Below are 12,770 nucleotides of genomic sequence, written 5' to 3'. Positions count from 1 at the left end.
TCTGTAGGGCTTCCTGGGGAGGTGAAAATTTCCTTTTCCTAGTGGGTCTTTTTTCTGTTACTGTGTGTTGTATATGGGCAACGGAAAGATAAAGGACTTAGGTATGCCTGGGGTAGAGCAAAGGTAAAGATATATAATGGGTGCATTACTAGTATTAAAAAATCCCCCTCCACACCTCCTCAAGGAATTGCTCCTTGTGTTGTTATTGAGCTGCTCTCTGGCTGTAGACAAAACCTCTGTGAAATGGAGAGACCGTACTTAATTCAGTGTTGTTGTGAGCTACAGCTTGAGATCCTTGGATGAAAGGCACTTAATTATCATTATTGGTACAGACATGTTTTACTATTTGAATATCAATAAGTCCTTTGAAGAAGTTATTGAGCCTGCTAGAGTCAAAGTCCTGATTTATATCAGAAATTTTTGTTACTTTTTTTTTCCCCTGGTGGGCTGTGTTTGTTATCTATTTAGATTACTGTATCAGCAATCCAACAGTAAAGTAAAGCAACCTGAAAGAGTGTAATTCAAATCCACAAAAGAACAAAAATGACAATAATCAGGGTGAAACTGTGGTTGACTCACCCCTCATCATTAAACCACCCTGTTGTTCTGGGCTGTCACAGTGTGCACAATCTGTTTGAGAAGGACACTGTGATACCTTATACATCCTTGCCCACAAAGGGTTGTGAATTTAAAGTCAAGATGAACATGGGTTTATAACCTTAGCTCCCAACTATTTTACTGTATTGGATCCAAATCCACCTTTTGTGTGAAGTTGGATGTCTCTTGTTGTGTTCTTGTTTATAGTACTGTAACAGCTAATCTGCTCACAAAATCCGCTCTTTATTGGAAGGGATGAACAAGTAGGTGGCACTTGAGATTTATCTACTGTTCTCTCTTTCAAGCTGAGAGACATTAGGCAATTTAGCTAAAAAGGCATTTGCCATGTCCCCTTCAATACCCTGAGGGTAGGAGAGGGAAGAAGTTGGGGTGTGAGGAACAGGAGTGGAGTTGTGGGATAGGCCATGGGGAAGGCCTCCTCTTCCTCCTCGATATGTTTCACGGCTGTGGGACCCTCGTTGGTAGCCAGGGTCAATGCATTTAGGGCTAGAGTTGTCAGATAAGAGACCTGTAAGATTTTATTTTTTCTCTTATAACAGAATTTTGGGGCAAATCATTAACTGCTAGAATTAATAATTAATGGTTCAATAATTGGGTGTCTAATGGTCCTCTGTCATCTACATCAGCTGCTTTTTGGGCAGCTGTGCGATTGCTGGTGCATTTTGGAAGCTGCAGTCATCTAGCTTGTTAAGGGGGCAGTTTTCCAAACCTGTAGGAGCTGGAGCTCTGAAGCCTCTGTAGGCAGAAATGGTGATCTTTTTTTTCCCATTATTAAGAATAGTTGTTTTCCATCATTTGTGAAACTCCCCAGCAGCCAAACAGGTTATTGGTTTTACTCTGGGTCATACCTATTTTTTCTATTTTGTCTATTTTTTTGAAAGGCCACTGAGATCAGACACCTGTAGGATTATCCCTTCCATAGAGAGGAGTGTTTTTACCTCTTCTGAGTTCAAATCACCAGCTTTTTTTCCTTCTTTTTGGAAGAAGGAAAAAAATCCACCAGACAATCCAAAGGCAATTTTCCACAGAACAGCCTCCAGGGTATCCAGGGTATACACAAATACATTAACAAACTAGGTTGAACTTTGGATGTTCATTACTTTTTTTTTTTTTATTTTGGGTGTAATCCTTGTTCTGTTAAATTATGTTAAAATAGCTTTCTAATGTCCTCAAGACTGCTGTAGTCTCTGGGCAACGGTTTGAGAAGTGTATTGCTGGGGGAATGTGCCAGTATTTGGGATACAGTGGAAACTGCTGAGTTTTCCTGAAGGATATTTGGGATACCAGTGTAGAATTGGATAGTTACAGCATGTTGTGACTGATCTTCAATTTGTGCAGGTCCTGGTGAATCTGGGATTAGTTTTGTCTCATTTTCTTGAAGGGGAAAAAAAAAAGTCCCATCTTTTCCCCTGACATAATGACGGGGCTTTCTCCCTTCCCCAAGAGCAGTGTGAGTGCTGCAGGGCGGGACAGAAGGGAACAAATAGTTCATCACGTTTTTATGTGTGTCTGTTTGTAAAGCTATGTAAGTGCTGACATCCACGTTGCTTGCTGCTAAATAATGTTGAAGAGCAGTTTTAAGACCCCTGAGATCTTCCAAACAAAGTAAGTTGATATGCAAGAGTTTCAGTTTCCTGCCATGCTCCCAGTCCCCACAGTCTTTGTATTATGACTTGGAGATAGTGACAACCTCGAGACCCTTTATCCTGCCCAGCTGTTGTCCTGTGCTCAGTGCTGGGCTTTCCCTTGCTTATCAGCAGGTCTGCAAATTGGATTTCAGTCTTACAGCTCTGATCTGGCCTGACTTGCCATTAATTAAGGAGCAGGAATTTCAGCTGGTGTATTTAAAGCTGCTCCCTCCTGCACATTATGTAGTCACTGGTATGGCAGCAAATTACATCCTCAGCATGAGCCTTGGGTGGTGGGTTGCCACCATAAGTGCCCTAGCTCAGTGTTGGTAGATGCTGAGGCTGATCTTTAGTGCTTAGGTTGTGGATACATTGCCATTTTAGTACCCTGCATTCTCTTCTAGCTTTCTTGCACATCCGTTTCTGCTGATGGAGATTCCTGTTTTACTGTAGTAGGAGTTGTGGTGAAGTTGTTACTTCTTCTCATCACTTATGTACAGCTTTTCCATCAATCCCTGAGTCTATTCAATGGGAAGATGAGTTCACTGCCAGTAGAGAAGGCCCCCAAGGAAGCTGCCAGTATCTTCAGGAGGCTGGCTCCCAGGTGGTGCTTCTTCCCACTCAGAGGCCAGTAATTGATCCAGAGTGAATTTTTGGCTTTGTTGTCTTGGTTGTCTGGCTTCTGTTTTGCTTCACTTGGCAACTAAGCAGTGATTCCTGGGATTCTTGATCATGGAAGCCAAAAAGTAGGTGTTTAAAATAATGAGACATTGAGACACATCCTTCTAGATAAGGTGGATGTGCTCTTTCTCTCTTCCAGCAGGACTTTCTCCTGTGACAATTCATCCACAAGTCAGAGCTGATCTATCAGCAGCCCTACTCATTTTTCCTGTTTCCGTATCAGTTTTCACCCAGGCTTGTGAATCATGTCCTTTTCTTTCCCCGGGGTCCTACTACAGCACTGCCTAACAGCAACAGTGGCGTGCCTTCTCAGAAGACATCTAGTTCTTCTCCAAGACCATGATCTGTTATTTACGCAGCAGTGTGAGACCCTCCACCCTCATCTCAATTTGAAGGGGTCATTTACCGCTATTACCAGCTGCTGTCAGGTGTTCTTTGTTTAGCCCAGATGCAGTTCCAGCTGCAGAAGGTTTGCTTTGCTGCAGAAGATGCTTTGCGATTGGCTTTGCTTCAGGTAAAACAGCTGCTTCAGGAAGCTGTGGTCAGTGTGTTGACCACGTGGATCACATCATCTTCTGGCCTTACACTTTCAGACAGCATCTTCTGCCATGCCTGTGAAATAATGCTGTTGGTGGGTTTTTTTTCTCCTCAAATAACTGACCCCAGCTGCTCCTTGAAACAGCACTTTTGCCATTGTTTGGTGCTGAATCCACTGCGAAGAAGACTGGACTGTGTATTCCCAGGTAACCAATACTCAGCACTATTACAACCAGACTATAAAAGAAAAATTCAAGGAAGTAGAAGATAAGAGGTCTTTTGGGCAATGTGGGCTAAGAGTCCTGCTCCTTGACATACGTATACATTTAAAAACTATTCAATTTCTTTTGTACTTGTTTTGGGTGGAGAAGGCAGTGTGTGATGTGCTCTGCAGATCGGTCGACATCAGCACACTGTGGTGTGAGCAAGTCCATTACAGAAACAAATCCTTTCTTTATTTGCATGTGGCACAAGTCTGCTGATATCCCTTTTAATAAAGCCCAGCTGGTGGCAAATAGAAGTGAAATCAACTGTGACAGCTCAGTACTGATATATACACCCTCTGGTTGGACATCCCTCTAGTCCAGCTCTGAAGGAACTACATACTTTTAGCACTGTAAGTTGAAAGTCATCAAGTAACTGTTAATACAACAAATGCCCCTGTGACAGCGAGGGGACTGAGGGACTTTCACATAGAAAAATTCCACTTGATTACCAAATAAGGCTCGCTTGGTAAAATTGTTTTCACCTCCATTTAGGTTAATCATAGGAAGATGCTTCTTCAGAGTATGCTGGGGAATTCATTGTGAGCCTAACAGCCTCTCTGGAATATTTTCCTTGCAGACTAAACCCAAAGTTTTCATTTCTTAATTTTAATATATTTTGTTCCTGGTTCATCTCCTGATACTGCATGTGGAATTCTAAAGAACCTTAACAGTTTTTAAAATTTATTTAATAACAAAACTTACAACTATTTAAATATAAATCAGATTGTGTTCCTCTAAGTCTCCCTTTTTCCTGGAAAGGCTCCTATTGTTGTACACTCAAAAATAAAATTACTTACTGTGGTTTCATATGCAGACAATGATGCGGGAGATGGAGTGAGCAGTTTGGCCTTTGATTCATTTTTAAGTTTGCAGAGTCACTGACAGACTGTTTTATTCCTGGCTATGCCGGTGCAAAATCAAAGTAGCGTGATGGACTCAAATAACTCTGGCTTCAGCTTATCATTAACTTCAAGGGATTTACTCCACACTTTAATCAGTCACTGAATGCATAATCTGACCCGGGAAGAGGCATGAAGTGTAACTCAGTGCCTGATTTGGTGCTGAGCCAATGCTGGTGGGAGAAACGCTTTCAAGAGTTTTGATAAAAGTTATTTCTTAAATAATGAACACTCCTACAGAAAGGGGCCTTATCAAATGGGGAATGAGTATGGTCTATGAAACATTTGCTTTCAGCTTTTTCTGATCCTCTTTAAAGTAAAAAGTCTGGATGATGAAGCGAGGGATGGAGTTTTCCTCTTACGTGCCAGGTTACAGCATTTCGAGGCACTGGGTTTTGTGTCACCTCCGTATTTTGCAGGTGGAGAAGGGGATGCTGGAAACACTCCTTGGCTCAGTGAGACTCTTTGAGAAGGAGAGAGAAAATTACTCTTTTATTATAAGGTTTGCCAAATGATCTCTGAGAAAATGTGATATCATTCATATGCGTTGCCAAGCTGGAGAGATGCCTCACATCTTGGCAGTCATCTAGAGCTAACATATAATTCCTTTGGGTTGGTATGGGCTTTATCAGAAACAGCTCCATATGCAGTATTTACATAACTGTGGTGGAGTGTGAGAATAAACACAGCTGTGGCATTGCCCTAAATATTTCAATTCAGTGGGGAATTAAGGGAACTTTATCACTGAACTGCAGATAAACAGAAGTCAGTAAGCGGTGGTCAGTTTAGCCAGGGAACAAATCAAAACTACAATGGCTGGACTGCTGGAAATGTTTAAGTGCTTTAGTCTTGCAGTTTACTAAGGTCACTGGTATTTTTTTGCTTCTCAAAAAGTATGGAAATGCCATCAGTCAGCTGCTATACAGAAAGCCTCATCCAAATGGTCTGGTGAATCAAAGCAGCGTAGGCTGAAAGGCAGAAAAGGGAAGAGTTTATAGGGACGCAGCACTTTCAGCATCTGATTGCTGTCAGAGCCCATGGGTTTCTGGGAAGATTTTAAGTTTCTTTTAGTATCTCCATCCCAGTTGAATGTGGAGACCGGAGTCCTGGGTCTTCAGTGGAAATCTGCAAGCTCGGTTTCCAAAAGTTTTCTAGTGATCAGGCAATTGAGGATTTAGACTGTCATCCTTAAGGTGTATAAATAAAAGGTGCCCTACCTAGCAGCTTGCACAGGAGTGATGCTTGCAGATGTATTTCTGGGGCTGGGCAAGTGCCGTGAATAAAAGATGCAGTTTCAGAGCTGTCAAAGCAGCATTTAGTCCTGTGTTGAACTAACTTTTGAGAAGTGTAATATGTATAGTCCAGTCGTCCTGTTACTCAGCTCAGGGAACAAGGTAGACTTACTCCAGTTGTTAGTGTATCACCAGTAAACTTTGATGACTGACAAGCATTCCCCAAAACAGGTCCATTTTAAGAGGTTTTTTTCAAGCATGGCTCAGTAGATGTGTATGCATATGTAAACTACAATATATACTTTGATATCACATTTGAACGTGTAGATATTAGAATATGCATGGTTTAGAACCCTGAAACAGAATTGTTAACAGCTGTCTAAATGTTCATTGCTGTAAGTATTGTACAAATACTTAAATAGTCACCATAGGGAAATACACTTTGATGAAGGCCCAAGTAGCAAAATAGTTGTTTGTATTTTAATCCACTTGCTTTAAGGAAGAATTTACAAATTGGAGGTAAGCAGTTGCCATTTGAAAGCTCTTTCAGATCCAGATAATTTATTTTTAAACCAAATCCTGCTACAGTTCTAACTTATAAAGAAATCACACAAGTTTGCTGCTGCTCCTTTGCAACTGAAAGAGCAGCACATTCTTCTGACTCTTTATAGTCCGTGTTCAGCACTTTGTTTACTGCTTGATGTGCAGTGACTTTGTAGGTGGCAGTTCCCGTACAGAAACCAGAGGCTTTGTAAAGAGCATTGTTTTGCACCATCCATATGGTGCATTAACATTTTTCAAAACCAGCACAATGCTGGTTCAAAAAATGTCAAATAATGTTCAAATAATTTTTGTTTCTAAAAGAAATATTAAAATGGGAGACAGAGTGCTGAAAATCCTGTTTGCTGCTCCTGGCCTTGTCTGGGTTCTTTACTTTTCCACTTTTTTTGGTGGTGAAACAGGGATGCTGTCACTGACCTCATTTGTAAAATGCTGTAAGATCTCCTGCCAAAAAGTGCTCTGTAGATAATAAGCAACATTTCACTGATTACCACAATGTACTTTGAAAATCCAAGCCTGCATAGTTTGTTTTCATTGATGGCTGCCTACAAGAACAAGCTGAAACTCCAGTTCAGATGGCAGTGACAGAGCAGTGTTTCTGATAGGAAGACAGACCAAGTTGTGATGGCTGTGCATGACCGTAATAATCAGTGAACACAGGTGGCTAAATCATAACCATCAGGGAGATGACTTTTTCTCCCAGTTCAGAAAAAGTGAGTGTGATCTATAAACATAGTTTTCTTATTCACCAGACTGGCATCATCTGACAGGGAATTTTACTTTTGGTACCTGAAGTTGAATGTTTGGTGCATCCTGGAGCAGCTAAATAAGAACCTTTATTTTCAGACAGTGCTGAGCTGCAGCAGCTTTACTGAGGAAACATACATTACTGTGCTGGCTTAGCGCTTTCTGAAAAATCAGCCCACTTTTTAAGCTATCCAGTGATTTAGGACCCTGAACAGTTCAGCTGCTGAGTTTGGAAAATCATGACCTTTTCTATCTTTAGAACAGTGTCTACATGGAGACCTCCCCTTCCCAAAATGGACAAACATGAAACCAGTGATCCTTGCTCTCTGAGCCCCAGAGAGCTGTGCAGATAGAGTCACCCTCTGTTCTAGATTCTGCTCTGGTTTAACCAATTAATTAAAACCTTTTAATTGTTAGTTAAGCTCCAAATTGCAGGATTTTGTAATTGCATAACAAATATTTGCATTACAGTACTGTTTTGAACCTCAACCTGAATAAATTCCACTGAACTAATTAATTTTCTGCTGCAGAAAGGAGTCATTGTGTGTTCCAGAGATTGGGCAGCCATACTCAGGACAGAAGTATGTGCTTAGGCTCAGATCCCAGGTCGAATTTGTGAGGGTGACATTCAGGGGCAGTCACTGTACCTTTATAATGAAAAAGCACAAATGTACTACAGAGTTGAGTGATGGGCAATGACCAGAGTTTGGTTTTATAATTGCCACATAAAGATAAACAAGACTATTACTTTGTGGGTTATTTAACAAATGGCCCACAAAGCTATAAAGAGCACACAAAGCCCTACTAATAACTAATAACTTCACTGAGAACAAAGCTGAAATAGCTGCAGCTGCCTGTCAAAGCATTTTTGTTGTTGTTGTTAGCAATGGTGTTGGCACATGTCCCATAACCACAACGAACAGGATTCCTTTTCCTGAAAACTGTGTTCGTTTGTGCATTTCAAACCATGGTGGTGGGGTGGAAACCCACAGGATGGTCTAGTAGGCATAGTTTTTTTGAAAAAAACTCATCTCTTTTCACGGGAGTTTGAAAATCTGCAAAAAATGCCTGCCAGCAGCAGTCATATGGTTGTGGTTAGCACTTTCTTGCTGCCACTGTTAGCAGGATCTAAATGGAGCACTGAGGATGCTGGCAACTCCTGGAGAAGGCCAGTTGCAGTAGCCTCTGGCTAATGCGTAGTGGTGTCACTGAAACCACAGTGCAATCCTAAGAGAATGTCTCTACTTGGGAGGAGGAATGGTTTTCATTTATCTCTCTGGATGTAAAGTAAACAAAATGAAAAGTCTGATTGTGCCATGATGCCCAGCTACAGAAGGCAGCCACTTATCCCTGGCTTCTCCCCAATCATCTTCCATGCGTTTCTGGGTGGCTGCCATGTGAGTGAATATTGCTCTTGCCTACATATTTGAAACTCCTGTTGACATGCTGCATATGGGGTTGCATCAGCGTTGGCAAATCCCCTTCTCAAGGATTTTATCATAATGCCACTACAGACCTGGCTTCAGTTAAGATGATCCTCCTGTATTCGGATGTTGTAAAGGTAAGTTTTTAGTGCTAGGTCTCAATATTAGTATTGTTCTTTTTAACTCATTGATATCACTAAGCGAGGTAATAAATTTAGCTGCCTAACAGTGTATGAATGAACATAATGTTTTCCCCCCCATTTTTCTAGAATTATTGAAGTTCATTCACCTGATGCCAAGCACACCGTGGTGCTCAGGAGTAAGGATTCAGCGACAGCCCAGGCCTGGTTCAATGCCATCCACTCCAGTGTCAATGAGCTCATCCCCAGGGTGATTGCAGAGGTCAGAGACCAGCTGGGTAAAACAGGGATTGCTGGAAGTCGAGAGATTAGGCATCTAGGCTGGCTTGCAGAAAAGGTAATGAAAACATTCTTCTTTTCTTTTCTAAATTCTCCGTCTCTTGCACTCTGTTCCTGAATTCAGATGTGTCTGGAAGTGGAGAGACTAAATGAGATTCTGGGGTTTGATTTAGCTTTCCTTGAAGACCTTTCTTTTCTTAACATTCCAGTTTTTGTGCTTTACAAAACCCAAACAAATAGAAAACTAGAAGGTCCCCATAGTCTTTGCTTCTGTATGCCAATTAGCAAAGACTTTCCCAGGAGATCAGAAAGTGTCATGTCAAGTTCAGGTATGGGACATGAGTCACAAAGACTGACCAGCCCCAAGCTCACCTGCTGTTATGAGTCCCATGATGTATATGAGTTGTCACCTTCCCGCTCCCAGCTTGGGAAGTACCCACTTACTTGGTCCATGGTCTACCTCTGCTGTGCCTGGCCACAGGAGCTGGGCGTGGTCTGGAGCAGGAGATGGTGTCCCCATTAAGCCTAGGAGCTTGTTCTTTAATTGCAATCCTGTGTTTGAGCTGAGCGTTGTAGAAGGCTGAGCTTGCAATGGCAACTTTCACCCATCTTGCAAAGTTTGAGTATCAAAATGTTTTATGCCACAGGGAAAACCTGGTGTTCAGTTCAAAAGTAGTTTGGGATCTCTAGGGCTGTGGAAAGACCACCCAATGAATGCATCAGTATGAAATGATCTGGTTTTAAATCAGTAGTCTCAGAATTTGTTTTAGGCACTGTACCAACTGATAAATGTGGAATTACTTCAGTAACAGTGTTAGAATTGTGCCTAGAAATAATTCCCATCCAGCTACTGCCTGGGCAGCTGTTCAGAGCATCTGTGCCTCTCCAACTGGAGTGTGTGGAAAAATGGCCACTATATACACACTGCCCTTTCAACCCATGCATCCAGGACAGATGTGGAAAAATGACTGCAATTGCCCTGAAAAAATTATTGTGTGTTTTAACTCCATTTTGGATTTTGTAGATGAAAATATGGAAGCCACAGGCACAGGCGCCGTATTTCTATCTAGTGTCCTTTAAGAAGGCACACCATTAATTGTTAGCAAAACACAGGTCAGTCCACGCCACTTGCAGTGACACAAAGATTACAAAACTTTTCAGGCAGATTTTGTATGTTTTCCTGTCCTTCCCTCCAGGCTTGCAGAATGGGGATGACAGCACAACTCTGTGGCTTTGTGCTGTAAAAAATGTAAAAATGTGGGGAAATAATTTGGTGTTAAAGCACCAAAGAATTGGTAAGTAAATTTTAACAGTATTGAACTGTACAGCCATGGAATCTTTAATCTTGTTTTCCCTTTTGTATTTCTATAAACTTATGAAAAGCTGAATATAAGAGGCTTTTCCTGTTGCAAAATCCTCTCCTCTGAAAGGGTAACTGCTTTGTAGCAGATCACATAGATCTTGTAAATATAATTTTCACAGATCATCTTAAATGGACACATGGCATGCTTCTGGTTTATGAATTTCCTCTTCTTACTGTTAATACACAATATCCCATTCACATGTTTTTTTCTGCTTTTTTTTTATTTTGTAGACTGAAATCTTATTTCATGTTACTCATTATAGACCATTTCAAGGTCTTGATGAAATTTAATGGTGAAACTTGGTTTGCCTTTATTAAGGTCATGCTGTGGCTCTGTGCATGTTCCAGGGCATTTACAGTGGCTGTCACCAAAAATTAGCCTTGAGAGATTTACAGTGACATTGTTACTAAAAATCCAACATGTTTTTCTCACTAAAAACCCTCCAGAGCTGTGCAGTAGTAATGGAGTGGGGTCAAAAGTTCCCACCCTTCTCTCATGTTGGACACCTGTTGAAAAGTAGAGAAAATTCCTACATATGGCAAAAAGCAATGTGAAATTCCTTTTCTCTTGTTAGTGCTACAACTGGACTGTGGGCTGGAAAGCCTGGATGAAAGAGTGATAACCTGCAGGGTGGGAGAAGAAGGTGCATATCCTGTATATATGAAAACTCTTTATATACTGTTTCAGAGGAGATGTTCAAGGCAGCTAGATGATGTGCTGACTACAGATGCTCCTTGTGTGAAACCTGGGTTTGTCAGCAGAGAGGGATTAAATTCTGCAGTGATTTTTGGGAGCACACCATGAATACCAGTGTGGTTGGTTGACCCTGGTGGGACGCCAGGTGCCCACCAAAGCTGCTCTACCATTCCCCATCTTCAGCTGAGTAGGAAAGAGAAAATAAAAGGAAGGCTCATGAGTTGAAATAAGGTCAGGGAGAAATCACTCACCACTTGCCATCATGGGCAAAACAGACTCGACTTGGGGAGAAATTAATTGAATTTATTACCAAACAAGCCAGAAAAGGCTAATGAGAAAATAAAACCAAAACTTAAAAAAACACCTTCCCCCTGCCCAGCCCTTCTTCCCAGACTCAACTGTATGTGCGATTTTCTCTATCTTTCTCCCCTCCCTGTGGCACTGGGGGATGAGAATGGGGATTGTGGTCATTTCTTCACATATTGTCTATTCTGCTCCTTCCTCCTCAGGGGCAGGACTCCTCACACTCCTCCCCTGCTCCAGCATGGGGTCACAAAATCACAAAATATGCTGAGTTGGAAGGAACCCACAAGGATCATAGAGTCCAGCTCTTGGCCCTGCACAGGACCATCCCTGAGAGTCACACCATGCGCCTGAAAGTATCATCCAGGCACTTTTAGAACTCTGTCAGGCTTGGTGCTGTGACCACTTCCCTGGGGAGCCTGTTCCAGTGCCCAACCACCCTTTTTCTAATATCCAACCTAAACTTACCCTGACACAACTTCAGGGCATTCCCTTGGTCCTGTCTCTGGTCACCACAGAGAAGAGATCAGTGCCTGCTCCTCTTCTACCCCTCATAAGGAAGTTGTAACTGCAGTGAGGTCTCCCCTCAGCCTCCTCTTCTCCAGGCTGAACAGAACAAGTGCCCTCAGCTGCTCCTCCCTCCCCAAGGAGACAGTCCCCCATGATCTTCTCCAACATGAGTCCTTCCCATGGGCTGCAGTTCTTCACAAACTGCTCCAGTGTGGATCCCTCATGGGGGTCTCAAGTCCTGCCAGGAAACCTGCTCCAGGGTGGGCTATTCTCTCCATGGGGCCAGTGGTCCTGCCACGAGCCTGCTCCAGCATGGGCTTCCCACAGAGTCAAAAAAGCATCCTAGACTGCAACTTTTAAGACAGTTATTATGGCATCATATTATGTTACTGACATACATTCCTTACAGTGAATTCTCAGCAAAATGGAACGACTGTAAGTGAGATGAATTCCTCTGCTTGTTTAGGGAATGCAAAATGTAATCCCATAGATATTTCACTGTAATTTGCTGTGATTACTCTCTTCTTTCATTAAGCTATTTCCTGGTTTGACATTTTTTATATGACTCTGCTCTAAACTTAGCTCTAAACTTCAACCTTCATGATACTACAAAAATAGATTCATTAGGGGAGCCTCCCTCAGTGGGTAACATTAAAATAAATAGTAGGTTATCTAAGGTACTAAGTAATTGCATGCTAACGGGATTCTACCACCTTAACTGAACTTCCCTGTGAAGGCAGCCCTAAATTTGTGATCTTCAGCCTGAAACATTCATCTTGCAGATCCACTTTCAGGTCCCTGGCTGTACCCTGGGGTGGGCAGCGAGAGTTCGTCTGCAGGTAAAGCAAAGAGCTCTGCATCACTTTAAGAAACCAAATGCTCACT

At 42.0% G+C, this 12,770-nt stretch overlaps 1 protein-coding gene across 1 annotated transcript in view; it reads left to right on the top strand.

The window, feature by feature from the left end:
* The window catches only part of SNTB1 (syntrophin beta 1), a 115,420-nt gene that overhangs the window by 61,994 nt on the left and 40,656 nt on the right, over nucleotides 1–12,770 (top strand). The window contains exon 3 of the mRNA XM_027684452.1: nucleotides 8,863–9,070. Within this exon, the coding sequence (XP_027540253.1) occupies nucleotides 8,863–9,070 (208 nt within the window). The remainder of the gene's footprint in view (nucleotides 1–8,862; nucleotides 9,071–12,770) is intronic.

This window comes from Neopelma chrysocephalum, unplaced genomic scaffold (assembly GCF_003984885.1).
Source record: "Neopelma chrysocephalum unplaced genomic scaffold, ASM398488v2 Primary Assembly neopelma1_66, whole genome shotgun sequence".
NCBI classification, from domain to species: domain Eukaryota; kingdom Metazoa; phylum Chordata; class Aves; order Passeriformes; family Pipridae; genus Neopelma; species Neopelma chrysocephalum.
The sequence above is the reverse complement of the archived record's forward strand: the minus strand, read 5'-3'. Positions and strand labels throughout refer to the sequence as shown.